Source organism: Neodiprion lecontei, chromosome 1 (genome assembly GCF_021901455.1).
Source record: "Neodiprion lecontei isolate iyNeoLeco1 chromosome 1, iyNeoLeco1.1, whole genome shotgun sequence".
Lineage (NCBI taxonomy): Eukaryota > Metazoa > Arthropoda > Insecta > Hymenoptera > Diprionidae > Neodiprion > Neodiprion lecontei.
This window is the reverse complement of record NC_060260.1, coordinates 4,093,319-4,119,343: the sequence shown is the minus strand read 5'-3', so window position 1 is coordinate 4,119,343 and position 26,025 is coordinate 4,093,319. Positions and strand designations below refer to the sequence as shown.

The window sequence follows — 26,025 nt, the reverse complement described above, 5'->3', positions numbered from 1 at the left end:
GTAGTCGAGTGGTGATGGACTCTGGATATCGAACCGAGCTTATATAGGACTCTGGCATCCTGATTCGCGCTCCCACTGATCCCGCGAATAATAATACCTCCGAGGCTCCGCGGTACGGACCGATTGTGTCGGACGGTGGTAACCTCGCCACACCCATTCGCGGCCTGCTGGAAACCGTCCCTTCCGACGGTGAGCGCAGGTTACGCGGATGTCGTTGAAGGCCTAAAAAATGTCCTTGCGGCCCGCCGGCGAGGGTAGGAAAACTAGTTTTTACCACCACCCACTTTCAGGCCGCGGAATTTTTCTACGCTCACGATCGGCCGCCACGAACCGCAGTCCACGACTCGCTCGCCTAGGACCAAGTTTCTCGCCGAGTTAAATCCTCGGTAATTATTTTAGCCCCTCGATTCGTGCACGAATTTCAACCTGACTCGGTTACTCGTGGCTCGAATTTACGCCGGGTGAAGCACGCGGTCGGTTGCCACAAATTTCTCTCGCTCAATCAGCCGGCTAAAGCTTTGTTTCAAGTTTTCCGAGTTCACGGTTTTTTCATCGGCCGTTTTGTTCCTCCGAAATTAAGCTGGCGCAAACCGTCAATTAAACTCTGCCCAATTGTTGCGACTGACTCGTGGGATTGAAACGTGTCACGATTACCGTCAAGCTTGTTCGAAACGGAGGAGTTGAACCGTACTCGCTGTTAAAAGCGATACCGAACAACAAGTTTACAAGGGGGTTTATAATTTCGGTAATTTTATGCATTCTCGTCATTAACGGCAAGTGCCTGCACACCTCAAAAGGAAGAACAAACCGAGTGTAAAATTGAAACTCACCGTTTCGCAGACGCGTCAATTGCCCGCCTGTTTTCAACTCCGTTTCCAAGGAGGAGGAGAAGGTGGTGATGGTGGGTATAAGGTACGTATAAAGCAGAATATGTCGGACAGCTGGGGGGGTTAGTTTAATTATGAATCGAGCATCTGCGAAGTTACACGCCGTTTTAATTCCTCCAGTGCTACAGCTGAACGAGACTCGTGAATGTATACCTGGGAATTGCCGAATTAATTTAGACGTTCTGAGTCCGAGTCGAGCGCAGTGCCGAGTTAGGCAGTAGCCAGGGCCGTCACGAGCCCCTCGGCGAGGGGTGATTACTCTAGGAATTATTAATCCACTTTATTTTTTGTTCCAGAATTTCCCACTCGAGATACGCGAAGCACTCGCTCCGTCTCTCTCGAATTTCGAGCCTCACCGCCGACATATATCGCCGTAGTATTTGAACGAAATCGACAAACCGGCGAGCAAAAAGCCAATAACAATCGTCGAATATGGCGACCCTCGGCGCCTCTTTAAAGCCGGTAATTAAGAGGATCAGGCCGTTCTGGGGCTCAGTTTTCTCCCTCAGCTCGGCATTATCCACCTCTTTCTTCGTCCTCGTCCCGACCTTGGACTCCAAATTCTACCTATCTCCTCCGACGCTGGCCTGCGGTGCCCCAGAGGATACGCTGAGAGTATCTGTACAGTTCGTGGAATATCCTCAGCGAGTACCGACAAAGACAAAGTTCGCCGCTACGTCTCGACCTTTACCGTTCTCCTCGATGTTTGCTCCTATTCCCTGCAAACATGCGATGGATGCCTCTTGCCTCTGCGCCCGCAATGCATCGTGCCTTTGTTGCCTTTATTGTACGAGGAAAGGTTCGATGTCTGGGTTAATAATTCGAGTTCGACGATGAGGAGGAGGAGGAAGGAGCAATGAGATTTCACTGACATTTCAACTCCCTTCTGGTACAATCCGCGAAGCTTGGTAAATAATTGCAATTTTCCCCACACCGGTGAGATTTTTTAATTGAAACGTTCAACGCTCGATATGCTTTTCGGACCTTCGAAATCCTGTCCAGACTTTTCACGCCGTAAAGCAAATACACGGACCGGCGTTAGCGATTCTGTATTAGCGCGTTTCAACCGCCGTCGGGTCACTCGGTTATTTCGGAATTATCGACTGCGTTAATTACGTCCTCTTTTATCGAGTTCGCGTGTTGCCCCGCTGCTAAATTAGTGTGACTGCCAATCGACGTTGACCGTTCGTTTGGAAATTTGAGCCGAAGAATTCATTTCGTGTACGATAATTACTTGAATAATTGAATTGTCGCGCGCTTTGTGTGTCTTATTCGTTATCGAGTTTCCAATCATTTCGAATTACCGCACGCAACGATGAACGTCAAACATTTTGATTTCAGGTTCACCCCAGATGCAAAAATAGAAGAAAAAAAAAAAGAGCGCAGCTTTGACGTTGAAACATCATTTCTAAAAGGATCGAGCTCTCGCCATCCTTCCCTGCGATAAATTCACGTGACACTTTGAACGCGGAAACAGAGAGTGACGGAACAGGTATATCGGACTATTACCGCAATTATAGCGGCGTGCCTGTCGTCACTTCGAGGACAAAGTTTTCTCGGCAACCGCGACCTTGATGGAAAGTGCAAACTGCCGAGCAGGAATCTTGCATCGATCGGTGAAAGGGTAGAAATCTCGTGTCGCTTTAAACGAACTCGATTAGCGTAACGATTAATTGCCCTCCCCTCGTCGCGTCTGTAACAGAGTTCATTGAGAGAAAAAGGAGAGGTCCTTTAAGCCGATGAGAGGATCCTGGAAGGAGAAAAAAATTCGTCGAGTGACCCGCCAACTGAGCTTTTCGTCCATAATTGAAGGCGTTCATCCCTCAAGGATGGAAGCCGGTAGAAATTCGCGGTGAAAACTCTTGGCGAAGGACACTTCCGGCCGAGGTACGTGTAGACGCAGGATTCTCCGGAGCGCTCCACTTGAGACTTGAACAAAACTAGAAGAAGAATGCGGCGTATGCAGTGTGCGACTTTACGTCTAAAGCCGTCCGTCGTCTCGCGATCTCCTCGAGAAGCTCAGAGCTTTCTTTTATTCGTGGGCATCTGCTCGAGCAGAATGCCTCAGCCAACATCTAACTCTAGGAGTAACTTGACAAAAGATTTAGAGCTGCGTTATATACGCTACAAAGTTCAAAGAAGCGCTCACCTCTCCTGCCGCGATAGTATTGAACCTGAAATTTTCACTTGGCACTGTTCAACGTCGGACTCGCTTTTCCTGACCGGGAATACGGCGCCATTTCTTCGTCCGTCCGACGTTTCAACGCGCAAATTCATCCCCGGAGCAAGCTCACCGAGCCGTCACTGCTGGCCGAGATGTGGTTTCGGAGCTGTGAAGAGATCCTTTTTTCCTTCGTAGCAAAAACGACGCGGGGCTTTTTTCCGGTCGGCTCGCGCCTGGCCTAAGATCACAGATTCCGCTGTTCAGGTTTTAAGATTGAGTTGGGCCACTGTTCGCTCTCTCGCGTTACTCGTTGTTGTTCATGATTCCGCTAATCCCATTTCCTTTGTTGGCACTTGAGACCGCGAAAGCAGGAACGCTCGAGATCCTCTTAACAGGCCGTTCCTGGAAGTTGGATCAGACAGGCAAGTTCGAGGAGCGAGTATTACTCGATTTCTAATTGCAAAACAGACTCTGCGAATTATTGAGCAAAGGCAAGAAAAGGACGTAGAGGGCGACAAAGAATGGTTCCGTGGCTGCGGTTCTCGAGTGTCCTTCAGCCCGAGTAAGTCGAGCTCAAAAACGACGATATCTCGCGTCCGGTGAGGGTATTCGCGACGGCGTTACCTCCGGCACTGAATCTTGATAATTACAATTTACGATTTGACGGGAAACCCGCGGTCGGCGTCACATTCCGTCTGCGGTGAACCGGGAGCCAGTAATTCACAGCGTAACGCGTACCGCCGCACCGTCGCGTCGCTGGGTACAGTGTCACCTGTCCGTGTAATTTCGGTGGTTAAACTGCAAATGGAAACAGAAGGTCGAGCCGAATCGAGTAAATCATCCTACGTTTCCGCCGCTCCTCGAAGGACTTCGCAGCAAAAGCTCCGGGGACTTTCCAGCCTGGCTAAGCACTCCCAGAGAGCGCTTCGCGGGAACCAAATTGATAAAGCTGTTTACTCTCCCATTCCAGACCCGCCTCGACGCCACGCCGTTCGTGTCGAGGCTTCGGGCTTTCATGGATAATGACAACGCGAGATCAGACCGCGGGACAAATTCGCCAGTCATCCGGCGTGGAAAAGAGAACTGACGGACGGACGGCTCGCGCCATCGGCTTTATCAGCCTGGCCTGAGGTTGAGTGCCGCGACAATTTCTTGACGCGCTTTGGCTTAATGCACTCCGGCGCATCTGCATTATTTTTTGTCACTGTAAGCGTCTGCAGGAAGCACGCTGCTCTGAAATGCAGGCGATATTTCAGCAGCCTCCCATCTCTATGGTAATCAAACTTACAACGGAGGCTGTGAACCCTGGTTCGTGTTTCAGCTTCGTTAACGAAGCAGACTAGAAATCGTGCCGTGTGAAGCATGAGTAAGCCTGCGGCTTCGTTCAGTGGCCTTGGAAATTTCGAGAACGAAACTGATCGAACTCGACGTTCACCGTAAAACGTTGGTGAGCTTTTTGTAGTCATTTCTAGGGAGATGTTTTGAGGTCCCGTTCGTCGAAATAAAAACTTTTCTGATACCTGAAGTTGAGCTTTAATGCACCCGTTACGGTGAAATACGGGGAAACTAATTTCGCTATCACCGGCTAATCGAGTTTGTGTAATTGGCGGTACTTCTTCGTGGCTAAAACCTGTCGCGTCTGCAGAAACGGTACGAAACATGTCGCGGGTCGAATTGAATCTTTTTCGAGAGTTCTTGGTTAATTTTTTTTTCTCAAGTTTTCTTCGATACAACCACGAACTCGTTTCTATTCTCGCCAAGCTCTCAGAGATATTCGCGGTGAAATTTACAGCGGGGTCGCCTAAGTCCAAATCGAATAAAGAGAATGAAAGTTTCACCGCGAGAAGCGAGAGTCTCCCTCAAACTTTTCTCGAACTTGATTCAAAATTTTCTGATTACGCACAGACCGCGCGATAATTTTTGGGGGTTAAATCTGGGTCAGGTGGCAGGGGTTAAAGGAAACCAACGCCGCAGGTGGTAATATTAATTCTAAGCAAATAATCCTTTATGAATTATTAATATATTCTCCGATCCACTCCCAAGGCTATATACTCGTATTTTATACAATATATACATGCACATAGTACATAAAGTAAGAATCTCTCCTTCTCTCTATTCCTCTCTCAGGTTTGCGACTTATACGAGTGAAAAATGAGACGCGACTCACTCATTGTCGGTTCTCCCGAAAAGCTCCCCCAGCTTTGGAATTATTATACGTCACTCAATTTTTTATCATCCAGATTTTCGGAGCGGCGCATTTGTCGTCTAGGAGCTTATCGACCGCCCAAACTTCTCCTCACGCCGCCTACCCTGACTGAAATCTCGTACCATCTTCATCGTAGCTTTGCAGTCCCACGATTCTAAGTATCAGAACGTAGGTGTTACATTTCCGCCGCATGTTCACTGACAATCAGACCGAACAGCGAATACCATGCCACGAATGCTCGATTGGCTTTCGCAGTGAAATATTTGATTCAGTCGATTTTCGTGTCAGATCATGTTTGTCAACCATTGGGACCACCGTGGGTGGATCGGTGGATGCGACGGTTGAGTCGAGCGCCGAGGAGAACGGAGAGAATACACATCGACATGTTGAGTTTTAAATACTGATGCTTTATTTTTATATAAAGTATTGTATAAATGTATAAACGCTATAAATACGTGGTATCTATCTATGGTGGTGGTGGTGGTGGTGGGGTGCTAGTCGTGATCGCAAAAAGAGGGTGAGACGAGGGCGAGGGTCGGGCGGGGTCGGGGGCCGGCGGCGGGAGGTGATGCGCCTTCTATGTACATTAGTTCGTTCCCAATCGAACGGCTGACCTACCATTGGCTTCTACCGGTAGCCATTTTTTCACTTGCGTGTTTACCTTTTCGTCCGTGCACTACAATATTATACACGGTACATACGCGCGTTGTTTCGGGGGATGTTTCAGTTTGACGGGGGAGTGTTTATAGCGTGCGTGTATACATATAAATACATATATACATAGGTATATATAAATGTGTATTTATGTATATTGTGTATGAGCAAAAAAAATCACCAAATATATACATGTACACACACATATATACATATATATATATATACACATATACACAGTTGTATAAAAATGTGCGTAGCCGAGTATGTGAATACGTATTATAGTAATAATATAATAATAGTTTAAGAAAAAGATGTATGCGGTGCGGCAGTGAGTACATGTAATAACAACATTGAAGAATACGATGTAGAGAATTGAGATTATGAGGTATCCTTCCGAGCGAGATACTTATTACGATATTATATAATATACGTGGGTAGGCTTGAGGCAAGATAGAGAGAGAGAGAGAGAGAGAGAGAGAATCAGAGAGACGAAGAGTAAGAGAATATTGCAAAAGATGGAACACCGAGAGATTCGGAACCGGAAGATACGGAGAATTGAATGGACAGAGAGATTTGAGAAGAGAGAAGACGGAACGGAATAGAGAGAGAGAGATATAGAGAGAGAGAGAGAGAAAATCGACAGTGGAAGAACACGGGGAGAGACTGATCCGCAGAAGCGCGAAGAAATATCGAAAACCCGTGAGGAGCAACGCGGCTGGTGTTCAGAAAATAGAACGCGCCCGGTTGTTCGGGTTTCGACGGATGGTCGATGCGCCTGAGCCGTAACTTGTCCACTGTTCACACTGTGCACTCTCTCGTTATCCCTTTTTCAGCTAAACTCAGCCGGTCTCTCGTCCGTTCCCCGTACGAGCGTTACGACGGAGTTCTCGAATGTCGCCGTTCCTCTCCAACGATCCTCCTGCTCCTCCCGCTCCTCCTCGTTCTCCGATTCTCTTCGCGGTCCTCATCCTCGTCGCGTCGAAGAAGAGGCCGAGGACGCTTCCGCTGCCCCCTCCACCCTCCCCCCTCCCTCCCCCGCGGGTAAAATTGCAGCGCGTGATGAACAACCGGTAGTGCAGTGATGATTGGTGCGTGTGTGTGTGCCGCCGTCGCCGAGCCGAGATCGCTTGTCCGTTAAGACCGTCTACCACTTGCCGTGACCGATGGAAACTGGGGCCGGGATGATGGCTCCGTGGGAACCGAGTCCGGCGTGGATGGCTCCGGAGGGTCCGTTGATCACGGCGACTCCGGCGTCGTGGCCGCCGATTCCACCGGCGATTCCTGGGCCTCCGCCGACGACGGCGATGGCACCGGGTCCTCCGTATCCTCCGCCGAGTCCGAAACCGCCACCTCCGCCAAGGGCGATACCTACAGGGGCGAAAAACCGAGGGTCGTTAGCGGAGGCTCGACCGAGCGTCGAGCTTCGACCGTCGTGGGAGACTCACCAGCGCCTCCAAGACCTCCGGGAGCGGCGGCGGCGGCGGAGCCGGAGCTACCGTCGTCACCGTTGATTCCACCGGATCCGGCGTAGAAGGCGACTCCGCCGTAGCTGGGTCCGACCAGGTTAGCGGTCGCCTGGGATGGTCCTACGAGGGTGGCGGTTCCCTGGGATGGTCCTACCAGGGTCGAGGGTCCGGCGGCGGGTCCTACGAGGCTTGAGGGTCCGGTACGGGGTCCACCGATGGATTTGGCTCCCTCCTGGGGTCCGACGAGGTCAGACGGTCCGCTCTGGGGTCCGACGTTGGCCTTGGGTCCCTCCGCGGGTCCGATGTCGGACCTACCACCGGTCACTCCTGGGGAAAAACGAGGGGTTAGGCACGGCGCGAAAGGCTCGGAGAGGTCGCGAGTGAGGTCGGATCCTCGTATTTCGGTCGACCCACCACCAGAGACGATCTGTTGAACTCCCGCAGCGCCAGCAGCGGCCGCTGCTCCGGCCGCGTAGCTGGCTCCTAGACCACCGCTTCCCAAGCTTGAGGCTCCGCCTTGGAGAGAAGCTGCGGTACCGGCTCCGGCTGCGAGTCCGCCGCTGAGACCGGCGCCTCCGTGTCCGGCGTATCCGCCTCCGTAGCCTCCGTAGCCTCCACCAAGGCCTCCGTGTCCGCCGCTGACGAGGGCGATGCCGGCACCGTGGCCGCCGCCGTGTCCACCGTAGGAGATGACTGGTCCGTGGGCGATGCCGGCGCGAGCTGTCGCCACTGCCAGACAGGCGAACACAATCTGGAACAGCGAGGTTTCCCGGTTTCGTTGCAGATACGCAGGCAGATGAGGGAAGGTTGGCTGGTTCTCCAGAGCCTCGCTTTCACCGACGTCGCGAGGATCGCGTGTCGGGACGAGAAAACCGGGTGAATTTCTATCGGCGAACGAGGAGGGAGGGCGGCGTGTCGCGGCGATGATGCAACGTTTCGTAACTCGAGCTAATGCCCGGCTACCGTGCCTCTTGCATTTTTCCCGTCAGCTCGGTGCGGCCGAGCCGATTTTCAGCGCCGTTCTCGATCTTACACCACGCCCCGATTCCGCATCGGGATTCCGTATTAGGTGAAAAATTCTTTCCGATCCAGTTTTACGGATCGGGGCAAACCGCGAGAGCCGGCCAACTAACTAACCAGTTGGCACACTCGGGAGCTCCAGGCTAGTCGCGCAAAAAATATTACTCACTCGATATTTTCCATTCCCGTCGTTAAACTTTCGCGACGTCGGGGGAAAAGCGAGTCTACCGTAGTAGATTATATCACCGTCCGTGTAACGGTTCCGCATAATTCATTCCCGGCGTGTAACAAACGTCGGAGAAAAGTGACGCTTGTTTCTCCGCTGCTCTCTATAATATTACATTTTGCAACCGACGGGTGCGGCTTTCTTCGTTTCGCCACGTCAAACTGCAGCTACTCGGACTCGATTCTCTCGCACGATTCTACATGTAAGATGTTGCGTTTAGAAAGGAAGTCATCCCGGCTTATTAACACTCGAACGATATTCTTATCGACCACCCGCGGCTATCCCGGCGTCAAACTTGTCGCTCTCGATTGCGGATCACTGAGAAACACGCGTGTAACAGTCGGATACAAATGTCGTGAGAGACCGACGGCTTTGCCCGACGTTACCGTATGCACGTTCGAATACACGATATACCCGCGAATAAACTTTCACGTCCTTTCTCGCTAATGCAACGGTGCACCAAAGGTGTTATTTACTCTCCCGGAAGCCGGAGGCTGAGCTCTATTGTTCCGCAATGCCGCGGCGATTTGAAATTTGCTCAAAATCAGACGAAACCGAAGCGATTTTTGCGGTTCTCGGTAAATAACCGCAGTGAAGTTTTAAAACGACGAAAGCGACGTTTCCCCGTTTGATACTTTGATACTTTCCGGATTTCGTTTCGGGTTCAAGGGTTCACCCGTAATCGTATGTATATGTATATGTATATATATGTATACATGGAGACCAATTTTATTGACCGGTAGTAAAAAGTTTTGCGACCGAAGGAATAATATCGGGTATTCGAGGTATAGAAGCGAAGTTTACAACCGCGGTGCAGCGATACAAAACGAGGAATAAAGTCTATCGAAAAATGAAGTAAAATTGAAAACTGCCGTTGTAAAAAGGGCCAGCGGCTCGTTACCGCGGTGATTTTGAAATTTCGCGAAAAGCGGCTTCAGGCAGAACGGTCCCGGATAATATTCGCCGTGCGAGAAGGCCCGAATACTCACAAAGGCCTTCATGTTTGGTGAGTGTGTGGTGGTGGTTGGGCTGCTAGTCCGGTGAATGACTGACTTGGGCTGGGTCGGTGGGCCTTATATACTCCCTAGTCAACGCGAGCCACGCCGGCCACGCTCCACAATCACCATCCTTTCGAAAGCCTCACTATCCCACCCCCCTGCCTCCGCCCCAGAAAAACTAACTATAATCCTCCGAGGTTGGTTAGCCGCCACCGCGAAGGTGGCGGGTTCCCGGCTCCCTTCCCTCCGTCGCGTTGCTTCCATATCGCCGATCGGCCGGACCGACCGGACCGGGTCACCTATGACGATTCCCGAAGGCGTGGTTGCGGCCGTTACGCGCCTACCGCGCCCGTCGCCGACTGCAACCTCTGCAGGTGTAGGTACCCTCAAATTGGGAAACTCGCGACTAAGGATTATGCAGATTTACGCTGCATTCTGACTGACGCAATTACCCGCCGCGCTTGCGCTTTTCCCATACTTGCGGACAACGTTTTTCACGCTTTTATCCCGCGCCGCTCGATTCTGACGGCCAAACTCTGGTCGTCCGATTCTCTCGACGTTTTTCTCGAAACTCGTCGTCAAATTCGTTGAATCTCAGAAAAAGTGGAAGACGCTCTGGTCATGGTCGCGCGTATCTACGTCTATTGCAGGAAAGGCTGTTTTCTTTCGTCACCGTCCGAGTCTCAGTCTTCTATCGAATTTGGTGATTCACAGCTGCTCTATTTCTTGCTCAAACGAATACTCCAGAACTCCTTTCTACGACTCGACTAATCATTTCAGAGTGGAAATTATTCGTAGAGAGTAACGAGCTGGTACGGTTCGTGCGAACGTTGTACAAAATTTCGCGTCGGCACATTGTGGAGAATTCATTTACCAACGATAAGGCAAGTCTTTATTTGCTCGAACCGAAAAAGATAATTTGTCGAAATTTGACAGCCTAAATTTTTACCCACTCGACACAGAGTTTTTCCATTTCATTCCAGCATTTTTCACTCCAAGGCTTCATATTCTGTTTCAGATAATTGCGAGACACTTTTGCGGTCGGTATTTTATAGACCGGATGTAGGGATTATGACCGATCCAAAATTGCGATATTCGGTCGTCGTGCCGAGGACGTTATTCTGCGCTGTTACAAATGACGGCTGAGAGTTTTCGTAGGAAAGGCAAGGCCATCAGGAATTTTACCGAGGAAGCAGCGGCCCGGAGTTTCATCATCGTAATCATCTCCGTCTTCTTATATCCACCGTTTTATAGGTTCTGATATCGCCGCATTAAAGGATTTAAAACGCGATTTACGTTCAAGATGGAGAGCCGGGAGTTGTGAGCCGCCTTTTCCAAGATATCTAACAATGTGTGGTTACCTTGGCACGGATAGAAGTCCAATGCAGCCACCAATCAGGTTCGGAACTACACATCGTTAGTAACTAGGAGATGGTTGCATAAGCGGTGCATAAAATGGCCATTTTCTTTCCCATTATTCTCATTATATTCCTCAGGTTCATTTTTTTCCTTCTTCTTCTTTCAATTTTTTGCATTCAATACCACAAGAGCCGGATAATTAGTCGGTGTTACCGGTGCGATTACAAAGCCACAAGGCTCTCCTCTCTCTCTCTCTCGCTTTATAATAATTCACATTCGTTATACATTTCATACCCGCAGAGAAATATACACGGACGATCCGTCTCGGTACGAGATATATAAATATGATAATCCCCGCGTCTTTGTTTAGAAAGCAAGCGGCGGTCGTGAAAAACGGCCCGTTCTTTAATCTCCGAGGCAGAAGACTCGGGCGGTTATTTTTTTGATAAAACCGGACGGTCGGAGGGTGGAGATCGGAAAGAAGCCGAAAATTCTTCGGAATATCGCATCGGCGGGTAGGAAAGAGCGCCGCTTAATCGAACCGATTAACGAGCGTGCTCTATCGCAACTTAAAAGGTAAACGACTAAAAAGCTTGACGGCCTCAAGTGACCCCGACGACCTGAATTCTTTCAGAAATAAATTGCCTCCCGGAGGCACGTATGCAACTCGCTCATTTTGCACGAATTCAGCTGCGCTCGCCTCAAGCGCTCCGTATAATCCGCATTTTCCACGCAACGTTGAAACCCGATTTTTCCCACCGTTTCGGAGTCGATATCCGGCAGTTCAGCCCTAGTACCCATTTTGCAAAGGCAAAGGCGGCGAGATCCTCTCGGAGACGAGGCGGCCACCTGTTGACTCTCCGTTTTCGATTTCCCGCGATCGTTCGCGAAAGCACTTCTGCCACCTATCCGAGCATCCTCGTTTGTCTAAATTACGCGGCTCGACGGTTCCGAGTTATTATTTTCTGTCGTTACACGCTTGCATGTGCATCGCGCGCACCGGAAAACCCGGCAGCGGTTAATCGGACGCCTGGAATCGAGCCGTGCCTCGGCTTCCGGGTCTCGTTTCGTTTCTCGGTTCCCCTTTCGTGCAACAACTTGCGTCGCAATTTTGCGGACAATCCTGCGGGACTAGCCTTGGCATTAATGCTCGTCGAGCGTTCCTCGTCAAGCCATCTTTTCAACACTGATAACCGCATTTTCACCCCTGCGTAATTTTCGTTCGTTCGAGGAAAGACATCGATCAGAAGCGTCGAGCGATTCAGCAGCGATGATCGAATGCACGGGAATTATCGTCGCTATTTACGTAAGCATTTGTGCAGAAATTTTTTTGCCTGAAACATCACAGGCGTCAGATTATTCGTCTTATTTTAATCAAGACTCTTCGATTATTATTGGTGATTAAGAGTATCTCAAATCGTGATTAATTCCCTGAGCAATAAACCCGCCGATCCGATTCATGCGCCGTTAGATTTTTACCCCCGCCAGGACGAAATCCTGCTCCGAGCAAGAAACGCCGTTTACGATCATTTGTTCAGATATTTCAGGCAATAATTGTACATTTTAAAATGGCCGAGTCGAACTGCAGCTGGCAAATACACCGCAGCTCGTAAGGCTAGCGTACAGATAATAGCTGAGCGCAACTACAATGCATGATGGTGGTGTGCTCGCCGTTCTCTGTGACTCAGTGTGCGTGAATAGCGTTAGAACTTTGTCTTACCTACGGGTATGCAAATAATAAATATAAGAGAATAAACCGTTCCCATGAATCTCCCGACGATTTCATGAATAACGTTTCACCCGTTTTCACATCCTTGTTACATGTATTACGTAAAAAATACAACTACCACAGCTCAGTCGTTACTTTTGCCACGGATAAAAACGTGCTGCGGATAATTCAATCCGTTTAACTTGATCGGCTAATTCACTTCCACAACGACGGTTTTTCCAAATGTTGGTAAAAATAAATTAATAGATTTTAAAAATAGTAAAAATTAAAAAAAAAACAAAAAAAAAATATCACTTTTATGCAACGTGAGAGAGAATATCTTCCAAACCGGAAATAGCTTCGTCTCCGGAAATGGAGTTATAACGATGCTATCGGAGGCTGCGTGAGCCGGTTTAATCCCAACGAATTTTCTGTACTCGTTTAATTTAGTCGCGGTTTGGAAGGAAACTTCGATATGATCGTCGAATCGGAAAGTGAAAATTTTCTCGTCGATAAAATCAATTCAATTAATTGGTTACCGATTAATGGTTCGATACTAAAAGACGGTGATGAAATTTTCCGGGAGCTTACGTCGACTGATCTATTTTCTAAAAGAAGCAAATAATTGAAAAAGCTTGTTTAGGATTCATGATAGTTCAAAATTGCAACTCGCATTTTCATGAAGTTTTAGTTTCTTCGCAAACGATTTTCATTTGAAAATTCGTCAAATCTAATTAAACCAATTACTTCGTAATACCGACACTAATGAATGGATTTTCTTGGAAATAGGCGCAATGGAAGTACGAAATTCCGTTTTTAGGGTGGGCATAAAAAGGCAGAATGACCATATAATAGAAGGATCATGATATACAACTGTCAAAGACGTGAAAAATCAATAGAATCGCAAAACTCAGAGCGTTGAGTATGTAGAAGGAATTCAGGACTCAGAATATAATGACGATTCTACGCCTCGCGCTGCTACATTCTCATTCATTCTATATTTTCCTTTTCTTCACTATACTTGACCGCTGTATATTTTGAAATTCATTGATTCGGATTGAGAGAGCTCTTTGAGAATTCGAGTTTTCACTTTTCCGTGCATCGCCTCTGGTTATCGAGGATTCAAAATACAGTAAACCTACGTTTCGAAATTCTACGAACCAGATTTTCATTTGTATTTAAAAATCGAATGCATTGACTTCTTCATCGACCTTAGGATCCGATTATTTTTCTCTTCCTTTATTCCAAGTATCCGCGAATCAGATTCTCGTCTCTTTGAAAATCCGACCTTTGATCGACCCTTCGTATCCCAGAGTCAAGCCATTCTACTTTTTGACCCCGGCCCAGTTTCCTAGACGACAATCAATCGGTGTGTGGGAGGCAGCGACTCCTCGACGTCGGCTCGAAGGTGGACGCGGATGAAATGCAGCCGCAATTGCACAGCGGCTACAGCGCAGCTCGAAAGTCGGTTATGCAATAGGTGGAGCAGGCGAGCCGCGGCTCGTTCTACTCGGTTTACCGATACGAATGCGGCCGTCCGTCTATCCGTGCACGCGTTAGAACGAACCGCGTGGGCTACGGCCGTCCGCAAGACGCTTCCGTGTTCCCGGATCGAAAAACCGGGGTCGCTCGACCCGCTGGATTTGTCGCAAAAACCGAGAGAAATTGAGAAAAAAAAACAAAAAACAAGTGACCCGCCGAATTTCGGCGATTTAAACACGTTTCGTTTACCCAGATATTTCGATTCCTTTTGCTTTTCTGGCTTCTGGCCAAAACCGGGACATTTTTTTTTCCCCGTATGGTTTTCCTGCTCGATCTGTACATCCGCCTGTTTTTATCGCCGAACTACAGTGTCGAAAGTTTAATTGAATCTGTTCGATCGGTTTCAGTCCCTCAGGTTTCACCAACTTTTTTTTCTTCTCCTGAAATTTTTGGTCCACACTTTTTGCGAGTTTGATTTTCAGATTCGGGAAGATTTGCTTCTGTTAAAAATTTACCAAATTATTGGATCCAATTTCTTTAGACGACGTTTATCGCGATATTTGTTACGGAATGATCATCGTTTCGGAATTACGGAAATACGAGAACTTAGCGATATCCAAGCGACAAATTTTAGGCTGATATTCTAGAACGAATAGCCAAGAAACAGATCATTTTCAGACATCACGCGTAAGACGTATATTCTTCGGGTAAATAAAACAGAGTATATTACGGTAAACGGAAGCACCGAGAGCTGAGCAATTCTCGGCAAAATGAGTGTGTATATTATAATATGCTCGCAGGCGAAGGTGTTTCATACATATAAATATACTATATATAATATTTTCCAGGTGAAACTGAGTTTACATTAAGTGTAATATGTACGTATAAACATATAGATGTAATACCTAGGTAAACGGTCTTGCGTGGAAATAATAATATTCTCGCTTGGAGAATCGACGCAACACGTTACTCGAGAATTTTATTTTCTCCTTACGATTAAAGATAATGGATTCTAGATTCGGCGCCAATTTACAACTATGTATTTCCCTTTCAGCCGCTTCGTAACTTGCCATCTTGCACACGCAGCGATTACATTGCAGCACTCGAGACGGCTAATGAGCCTCGAGTAAAAACGTGAGAGGATTTTTACTCCTCGATCAAATTTAATCGATCGAACGCGCAATTCGCGCTATGCAGCGAAATCATGCCGCGTCTATTCTATTCGACTAGCCGGTGAATGTGAATGGCTTTATGTAACAAACTCGGTAGAAAAGAGTGTAATAATAATTTTCGCAGTGGAAATATTTCCGCAAATGAAACATCACATTTTCTCTTGTCTCTCTTTCTCTCTACTTTCCGCGGTTGAATTTTCAGTCCCTGTGAAAAGGTAGCCGAGAAGTGAAACTCGTTAAGACGACTTGGCGTTTTTGGCAAACGAAGGTCTGAAGGGCCGCAAATTTCACAGCGTAAACACGATACGCAAGTGCAGCAAAGAAACCACGTCCGAGAATATTTTAATTATTACGCCATGGTTTTTACCGAGAAACTCGTTGTAAGTTGAGGAGAAAAGTTTAGACGTTATTTTTTTACCACAACTGCGCGGAATGAAAACTTCTCCGACTTTTGAAAGTCGCTTCTAGTTTCTGCTCTTTCCGATTCTTTCTTCTCTTATGCGTGCGTCCTATTCGCCAAACGACGCGTTTACATCTGTGCGCTGCGTCGACTTCAGAACGCTAAATCGCAACCAGGGCCACGGGGCGTATAAACGCTCTGCAAATGTTAAATAATAACGACATTCCTGCCGAGCTCGGCTTTGGACATATAAAGAGCGCGCGCTAGCCGAGCTGCTTTATCCGGTCGACGACAGTCGGCTGGCTGCCATCGGGGAACAAACTTCTCTCGATTCCGAAAGCCGATTTTTATACCTAGTAAGAAACCAACGCAACCACGTCGAACATTTTCTTGATAATTGACAAAGACGAACAAATCACGCATTCTTATTCCGAAGAGATTCAACCGATCGATTCGACAATTAACCTCGATCTTGGTCGACCCTTCGATTCTCAAGTTTTTCATTCTAATGACAAATCGTGGAACAACTCACGAAACCATACCATTACTGGTCAATTTCAAGGGGAAAAACATAATAAATTCCCACAAACCTACGTTCATCGAATTTTACAATTTTTGGATAAATTAAAAGAAAAAGATAAAAAACTTTAGAACTCTTTTCATTCCGTATTTTTAAACTAAAGTAATGAGAAATTGGTCAAATTTCGGCATTGAAATCTGAAACCACCCTTTTTCGAATACAGTTTTTTTTTTTTTAATCCAGTGTCTGCAGAGATACGATCAGAATACAAATGGAAATTATTTGTGCGACGAACCAGCGACTTGACCGTACGATAGTTCTTTCTACGACTGCGAATATTCTAGCGGATCGTTTTCCGCGTGGCGGACAGTCTGCGATTATAGGACTGCGCAATATCGGATCGACGAAATCCACGAAATTATCCGAAATCGTCAACCGGAAACTCAGTTTGCATGCGACGGACGAAAATGAGGGAACGTTAATTATCCCGTAGAATCGATAAAACTATCGCTCCGCAGTCTAAACTGTATAATGCGGCTCGTTTGTTAAAGTGCCAATTGTATAATTGACTGATAGATAGATTAGAGATAATTTGTCGGCGATCGTGACACGCGTCGATACGTTTCAACAAAATATCGTAAGCGTGTTCGGCGGTATCGGAGGATTACGCATACAGTTGGATAGAAAACATATTTCGCAGGCGAAATTTGCCGATCCGGAATAAACTCGCTCGTTATACGCGGGCCATTCTCATTTTCCGCGACTCAACTTCCGCCGTTTAAAACTTGGATAATCATAAGAGAAGGGATATAGTTTTAAGCAGACCATTACGATTTCCGGCCAATTACTCCAGGCTCCCCTGTTCCTTTCTTTCTTCCTTCCTTCCTTCCTTTCTTTCTTCTTTTGGCGGGTTATCCGGCTTGCCAAAATGCAAGCATGCACCGTGGAAGCGCCGATTGCGGATTTCCGCTTACGAAGCGCGAGCGCTGCAGTTGCCCACATGCTCACCTTCGCCCCGGTGCATTCTGGGATGCAGCGTCGAGACGCCGGGCTTCGCAGACGTCTGAATGCCCGTCTCCACGAGGGATAAAAAATTGGCTCGACCGTAGAAACTTGCCACTAATCTGTTTACGTGACCCGGCGAGTCGGTTCATCAGCATACTCAGCAGCGATGGCCACTGAGCTAAAAATAATCGGTGCATCGATTAATCGATTCCAAAAACAATCGAACATGACTCGGGTGAATCGGAAAAAATCAATGGATCAATCGATTGTTTCGTATTTCATTGAAATCGTGTGTTTGAAACGAAAATTTTGTAAATTTCAGTGCGTAGTCTTAACAGCGGAAAAGTTTTTTGATGGCTTATAGTTATTTCACTAATTATATCAAACAGGCACTTGGTAAGTAAGACAGTGATAGTAATCGATGCATTAATCATATAAATCGATATTGTACTGCGTCGTTCGTGGGAATGAAAAACAAAAACTGATTGTTAGGAAAAATAATAGAGTCGGTCGATTAATTGGGTTTTAAAAATAATCGATCATTTCCGGTCAATATTAGCATACCGCAGTCGATTTCCGGGCGTGACATATTTTCGCGAGTCATTTTTACCCTCTTCTTCGAATTTTACGCCCCGTTAAAGCCGGTTTTAAACCGACTCCTGTTTATCGGTCGCTGATAACTGGACCTCGATCTATTTATCTATCCTTTCCAATTAGCCATCCGGGTGTGACGCCGTTATTCTGTCCCATATATACTCTACATTCGTTATCCCGCAGATGCATTAAAGCGCGCTTTCACCTCTCTCCGTCTTGAGCTTATCACCAGCTCCGTTATCAACCGACAAAATCAGGTTCCATTCACACCCATGCTTCGATCAGCGGTAAAACCGATCGTTGAATCGTTGTTTACTGTCACGGATAGAATCCGGCCTGAAAGATTTTTCAAGCCCTAAAACAAAACTATTTGCTCTCGTCAAAATTTCGCTTTTACATCATCCTAGTCCTCTTTCTCCGAGGTAGGAAAAAACACTGAAAAGATATATCATATGCACCCCCGGTTGAATAAAAGACTGACGAAGTCACCCGCCTCGCTCCGTGATTAATGACACCGTGATAATAATCATTCAACTGGATACACAGCGAGGAGAAGAATTAAAGCAGCGACTTGAGACGGGACGAAATTTTTTTTTTTTTTTTTTGTTTTTTTCTATTCTCTTTTTTCACCGGTTCATGACGTAATTAATCTCATCTCTAGCAGAAAGGTGGAAGGTGAAAACGAGCCGGTACCGCGGATCTCGTGGGAATTTCATCCCCTCGAAAAACGGGCGTAAAAAATTTGTCGAAAACGCCTAAAGCTCTCGGTACTTGCAACGTGATATCGTGACGGTTTACGAGGAGGATGGAAGCACGCTGCTCAAGACTCGGAAACTGCAACACGAAGCGCGTTTATGACGAGCCGGTGATTACGTCACCGATATCAGTGTCATTATCGGTGCTCGTTATTATTGCACGGTTCGGAAGCAGGAGACGCGCCATCATCGCCGGTGACGATCATAAGCGACGCTTTACCCACGGAAAGCACCAGCCGGAAGCGAAACTCATACCGATATTCCGACGACTCGATTACTCGAAACAACGATCGATTCCCCGATCATTACAGCTCTGGAAGTGGACGGAGCCTGCGTTAAGCCAGCTGCTGCATATCTGCGAATGCATCTGGAAAATTGCTAAGACGATAGAGTATGAAAATTGGCGTAATTCTCCGGTCTTGAACGCAATTTTGCCCCATTCGTCGGAGTTGGAAACGTTCGAAAATAAAACGAAACAAGTTAAAATATAACGAAACCTGCCGATTTCCTTCTCGGATTTTACTGCACCTGAGTTTAATTTGCGCGTGCTTGTGTGTGTGTGTGTGTGTGTGTGCGTGTGGAGGACTTTTCTTATCGGTGATAGAACGGACTCGGAGCAACCTTGCAGTCGCGGAATAATTAATAGGGCAGCTGTTAGATAGCTGCACGAGTTGCGCAAATCAGCCGGCCTGTTAGCCTGTCCTGTAAGTCGATGGTAATCGAAAGGAGCCAGAATCCTCCCGCGGAAAATCGTACGCAATAAAAGCCGCGCGATTCCCATGATCCTACAACGTGGATCCTCGGTAAAGGTCAGCCCGCATGCACGATGTGAAGAAATTGTACTGATCTTAAAACGAGGAGCGGTGCAGGAGGAATCCGAAGTTTAATCGACGCGCGTATTTATCGCCTCCTCGATCCTCCTTTCACGCAGTGGGGATGAAAAGAAGAAAGGATTTACCTCGCCGATCGTAAATCGAGAATAGCCGTTGTACCTACACCCGTTTACCAACATAATGTCGACGAGAAATTTTCTAGTGCCATTCAACTCGCGCCTAACAGGTATTCACAGCTGATACAACCCGACGCCAGTCGGTATCTTATTTTAACTCGGCGCAGATACTGCGGAGTAACGAGCGAAATTCACAATTTTCATCTCGGAGCAATTGCGTCTTCGGAAAGCTGCTGGACCGACTTTGATTAATCATGGGAAACTACTATCGTCACAATCGTATACGTTACTAGACAGAATTTAATCAGCCGGGAGTGAAGGTCCTTTCAGACTACGAGGACTCGGCCCTTGTGCGATGCTTCGAGCTTCAAAGGGCTCCGCGAGTTGCAAATCCTTCATAACGCGATGCGCTCAATCTGTTTCTCGGATCTCTCGTCGTTTTCGTTACCTGTGCAGTTGATACTCCGCAGTCGCGAAACAAGGAATGAAAAGATATTTATTGCGCAAAAGAGTTGGTCATTTACAAATTTTACAAATTCGGCGCAGCGTCGTAAATTACTATGTATTTGTCTTAAATTTACAATAAAATTCTTTTTATTTCACTCAAGTTTATAGTAAAAACACAAAAAAGTAATTCGAATTTACTACGTCGTGTAATAAATTTGTTGCATTTGTAAACTGAAGAAACGATAAATGTATGGTGAATTCACTGTTTCGTGTCCGATTAAAACTTTCGATACAGTATAGGAACTTCCGTATAGAAATTTTTAACAGTGTTGAATTACCTCATTTTACAGATCGATGAACCACGCAACAGCTGATCAGTTGTTATTACATATTTTAAGAGCAATTTTACTCCTAGGGAAGAAAAAAAAAAATGGGTCAAAGAGTTCTAGGATTCCGTTAAAGGATTTTTCGATCGGCGAAGTTTATTGCAGTCGCGTGTTAATAGATCGTACGTATAATCGGCGAGAGGCTGAGATAACGGATTGTTGCCCACAAGCTAATAGAAGTCAAGCGGGCTTTGGTCGCACGCGTATGGCGCGATCACGCGTAATTTAAACTAGGCTATATCAGCTTTCTAACAAGAATTCTTTGCACCGTCCGCAAGTTTGAATTTCACCCGATAAATCAGCGGCAACTGTGCGGCACAGCGGCGCGGATGGATATATGTATAAACCAGATCGGTGTCTCTCGATTGCGGATCGCGCGGTGCACTAATTGTGCATAATAACCGTCGTTGCGAGCGATTAGGCGCGGAAATACAGGGTGCGGAAAGAACTTTTCAACGAGGAAAGGGTGAAAAATCCCTTTGTATTATTCTTTCGTCTTTTTCCTATTTTCGGGGCGGAGTTGAAATTCTGAATTTCAAAAGTTCCCAAGCGTCGAATTCCGAACTTTTTCGTGATGATACTTGAAGCAAAGAAATCAAGCTTTGACGAAATATCAAAATTTCGAATGGTACGAAACCCGAGGCTCAAAGTTCTGAAAAAATAAAATGCCGAAAGGGAGTAAATCCGTCAAGTCAAAGTTCCGAAAGTGCGAAATTGAGAAAATTTAAAAATCTGAAATATCGAAATTCCGAGTGATCGAAGGTTTTCAGTTAAATGTGAATTTCTGACTGGGTTAAATTTTACCACTCTGATCTTTCATTGTTTCGGACTCTCTATATTTTTACGTTCTGAATCCTGGTCATTCTGATTTTCGATTTTTCTAATTTTTTACACCCACTCGTTGAATAAATTACTCTCTGTGGGTATATTTTAATTTTCGGAATTTTGCTCAATCGGAACTTGAATTTTTGGAATCTTGTAACTCGGCACTTTGAGTCTTCGACTTTCCGACCATTCGAAACTTTGTTGTTTCTTCGAAGTTTGATTTCTTCACTTCAAATTTCGCCACCAAATAATTCCGAGTTAGGCACATTTGGAAATTTTCAAATTTGAAACTTCAACCCCTCCCCCTATTTTCTCCGAAAATTCATGCGAGAAACGAGCTGGCCGTTCGGTTTTCCCTCGAACGGAGGAGATTCAAGCGGGGAGAAAAATTTTGCGAGTATTTTTAACCGACCCGAGGTCGAATGATCGACCTCTTGCAAACTCGCGCCCTGGGGTAACTTTACTCGTACAACGCCCGTAAGTAGACGTTATACGTTGTTGGAACGCGACGAATTGACAAATGGGTTTTCGGTCAAATTTCATCCACCCAGAAAGTGCTTACCCGTGTTCGATGTTTTCTCCCACAATGAAATGACGCGGCGAATCTGTTTTATTCAAAGTATATAATACACAGAGTAAGATAGATACGACTAATATTGGTTTTCAATGTGATAAACTGGAACGCTTAAGGCACATTTTTATTCGCGTCTCAAATTTATTCAAGCAATTTTTCGTATATTCGCGGAAACGATTCTGCAAGAGAAATTGAAAATTTTTGATACTGGAATTCTCTTGCAGTTTTTGGCCTCAGCTTCGATTTTCGACACAGGATCAATATCTTTGATTTTTATTCGATTTAAGGCCCCTAATCGTTGGGCTTGAATTTTATTCCAACCCCATCTTGAAATCGAAATTAATTATACCTTTGCATCGAGAATTAATTGACCCTTGTTCACTAGTTTGATAATTTTGTTCGATAATTTTTCTCAAACGTATCTTCAAGTGTATTGCATTCACGTGAAACTACAGCCTGAAATTATAAATGGCAATAATTATAATCGAATATCAGCGTGAACATTGTTTACTCAACTTCACCGTCCAATTAATTAATAAATTATTTCACAGCGATTATTCCTAATATACATATACCTCGTAAGTAATTAGGCTTGACAAGGTATCGAGAAGGTAACGCAATCAATCCCACCGACAATTTACTGTCGGAAGTTTGGGGTGCAGGCTGGTTGCCTCACAATTAGTACAGTCAAGACGGGGAGTGAAACGTCAATTTCCTGTTAAATCAGCAACGATCGAGCGACGGTGGGGGTGGAGGGATGTATACGCGGATAAACAGGAGCATCTGTGCCTCGGTGGATCCCGAAGGCGTCACCTACGACCCACAAATTCCCCCTGATCTACTTGGCATGGAACGATTTTAGAAAATTCAGAGTGATAGAATTTTTCGATACTTGACATGATAATTATAATTATTCTAATGGTAATATGCAGGGGGAGAACTTTGTTCCGCACACGGGAAATTTGAACGTAAATCTCTAATCGATGATAGTATTAAAATAAAAAAGATAATAAAAAAATGATCTTGCGAACCAAGCGACGGAGCTAATAGCGCGTTGAATTGAAATGGCAGCGTGGAAATGAGCGGGAGAGTTTATATAGCCGAGGAGATCTGGCCGAGGAGGAAGAGGTCGACACGGACACACCCATGGAGCGATCAAGGTTTCCCGGTTGTAAGGCAAGGTATACCAACCAACTGCGGAGCGAATCGTGCAAGCCCGAGCCAGACATTCCTTGGACCTGTTACATGCGCCTGGAAATATATTTATCACGACACGTGATCGACGTATAATCGCGGAGAAAGAAGGAAAAATCCCTGGATTAAATTCTGATTTATTTCTGTACCTAGGATAAGTCGTAAACAGAGGCTGACTCGATTTCACTATTAACTTGTATTTTCTTCCGCCGACGTCGAGCTTTAACTCGAGTGCTTTGTAAATAAATGTTACGCTCCACGCTCGATTAGAACAATCGCAAACAACAATGGAAACAATGGAAGATGGAACTCTGCGGGCAAACGAAAGCTCTGATATATGGGCTGAAATCAAGCTGACAACGAGGGTGGCTAATTGTACTAGAGAAGTCTGCAGAGCTTAACGAAAAGGTGCGTTATTCGAGGTGAGTCTGGGGTAGACAAAAAAAAACGAAGGAACGAACGAACGGGGATGAAAAAAACGTCCAAGTTCAACGAGGGGCGGTTCTCTCAGCTTTCGGAGGGCCAAAAAGTCAGGTACAGGGTGTAGGGTTATATATCTCTAGAACAAGGCTAATAGAGACGCGGACACCGAACGAACGCTCCCTTAATTAAGAACCCCGGAATGTCCGCCCTCGTAATCAACATTAGGTTTCGCTAACGGGGCCCGGTTAATTTCACCGCTTCTCATGGACATTTCGCTTCGCCCCCGTCCCTCTCGGTTTGGGGCGTAAAGTACGTACCTGAGGTATGTGTGTACGGTGAATACAACCGGTGATTTTACCGCTTCTCGTTAACTCCTTCCCGGCCTGCGAATTTCAAACGAACTCTCCTTGGCACTGCGAAAGCTTAAACGCGACGTGGGACCAGTTTGTCTTCGACAAATTGGAAAAACTTGGCCGCCAAAGCGAAACGGAGCTTTTTATTTTTTAAACTGCGCCGGAAAATGAACAACCGCACTTACAGAAGGACCGTACGAATTACCTTTCGGCAAATCGAGGCTGGCTTACACTGTTATCGAAATTTCGACGCAAGTCCGCCCATCAACCTCGCGGATAAACATTGAACGCGAGCTCGAGTGTCAATACCGAAAATCAAAACAAACTCGGGCAAAAGGACCGGAGTTCGACCGACCGAAGCTTCGGCTGAAACACAGACGCGGCAGAACGACGGAGAAATTCCGCGAGGAAAGTTTAGCTGCTCGTCTCTCTTGTGTGTGTGTGTTCAAATGTAAATAGTCGAAGCAGTTGATATAATTACGCGACTAAGTCCCGAGTCAGTTACGGAAAACAATGCTGTGTTTGAATTCGTCGAAAACACGGAAAATCGCACAACTGCAAACGTGGCGTCTCGTAACCGAGAACCTGACGTTTCGAGCCGGTTCAAGCGCGTGTTTCGAAGGTAAGTTTCGATTGGATTACGCAAGTCAACAAGAGAACGTTTTTCTTTTTTTTTTTAGTTTTCATTGAGACAAATAAATTTCGATTCTATACATCGAATAATAACCAATACCTTTATTTGTTACTTATAAAGTTTGTTTTTATATTTTTTACGTTGATAAATAATTCTTGAAGTTTTTAATTGATAGCTAATACGAGTGCTTGTTCGGAAGAAAAGGAAAAACGTTTTCACCGATATATGATTGACTTTATCGTTATTAACGTTATCTGGGACAATATAACGAGAGCATGATGGAAGATTAAGTTTGGGGTTTGATACGAGAAAGTCCATACGGAAGATATTCATTTTTAAACTTTGCTTATCAATTCTTTTACATTCGCATCTTATTATTAATCATCATTTTTGTATAAAAGTGATTTAAATGCTCAACTGAAGTTTTTTAGTTGTTATTTACGATAATTGTTCGAGAAAATGGGTAATTTTTCTTATAATCCGAAATATCCGTCTGGTTTCTAAAAAATCAAACTTTTTTCAAAGTTCGCGTCAACCGGCGTTACCCAATTCTACGAGCGAATCGAAAATCGCTTCCTAACACGAGCAGGCAACTCTAACGAGAAGTGAACTTTCGGCCGAATTCCCACACGCGTGAATGATAATGGGATTTCTATTCGTATAATGACTATTAATGAGAGGGAGGATCGCGCGTTTCCGGTGAAAACGGCACGAGCCTCGGCTTCCACCTGCACGGACCGTACGTGTAACAGGCGAATTTTTCGGCAAGGAAGGAGCAACGACGTCTTTGCATAACGCGTTCGTTCGCCGTTTCGCGTGCAGCTTCGGTCTGTAACGTGACTGTATCTGTAACCGTCACGCTCCGCGTCCTCTACGCTCTACGGCGTTGCTGCACTTTCACCTGGTATTCGCAGGGTGTGCGGCACACCTACGATAGACTCGCGACGCGTGTGGGTACCTTTAATGATACCCAGCGTGCACACGGAGTCGGAAATCTCGGCTTGGCGTATCGTGTGTGTGCGTCGGGCTGATCCTGCGTCGGGACGCCTAACCTTGCACGCCGCACGCCTTATAGGCGTGGACCACGCGTGCTGCACGCTTCGCTGCCCGGCTGAAACGCAGCCCCGACTCGCCTATAACCGGATTATAATTCCCCTGCCTCGCAAATATCTGTGACACGATTGGAAAAGTGCAACGCGTCGGTATCGCCGAGTCGCGACCGATAACGCGAGGCTCTTGTTTTTTAGAAATCGCTGCCTATTTTCGTCGCATCCTGGATCGACTCCCGCCGGAACTCGGATCCGGTCTTTCGATTTTTCGCCGCCAGAAAATACTGAAAAATTATCGGCTGATTTTCAGTATGTTGTGGTACACATCCTCCCGATCAAAAGTTTTCATTGACAAAAGTCCCAGAAGTCAGTAGTTTCCGAGATACAGGACCCGGAAGAAAGGTGTTGAGATTTATTGATATCTATGGATTTCCTCATTTTCGTGAATTACAAAGCTTCGACGGGACTTGAAATCGCACAAATCACTCAAAAAACTGCACGGTCGATTCTCGAAGATAGGCAGGAAGCTGCAACTGATTCCATCGTAAAAATCACGTAATCCATAGATATCA

The 26,025-nt window shown here is 46.2% G+C and overlaps 1 protein-coding gene across 1 annotated transcript; it reads right to left on the bottom strand.

Annotated features, from left to right (window-relative positions):
* Positions 1–5,643: 5,643 nt before the first annotated feature.
* Positions 5,644–9,672, bottom strand: LOC107227765 (glycine-rich cell wall structural protein). Its single transcript, XM_015669005.2, has 4 exons — positions 9,616–9,672; positions 7,795–8,131; positions 7,360–7,707; positions 5,644–7,282 (listed from the first exon to the last, which is right to left on the bottom strand). Exons 1-4 carry the CDS (start codon positions 9,625–9,627, stop codon positions 7,059–7,061), a joined length of 921 nt encoding a protein of 306 aa, XP_015524491.1. The 5' UTR covers positions 9,628–9,672; the 3' UTR covers positions 5,644–7,058.
* Positions 9,673–26,025: the final 16,353 nt, after the last annotated feature.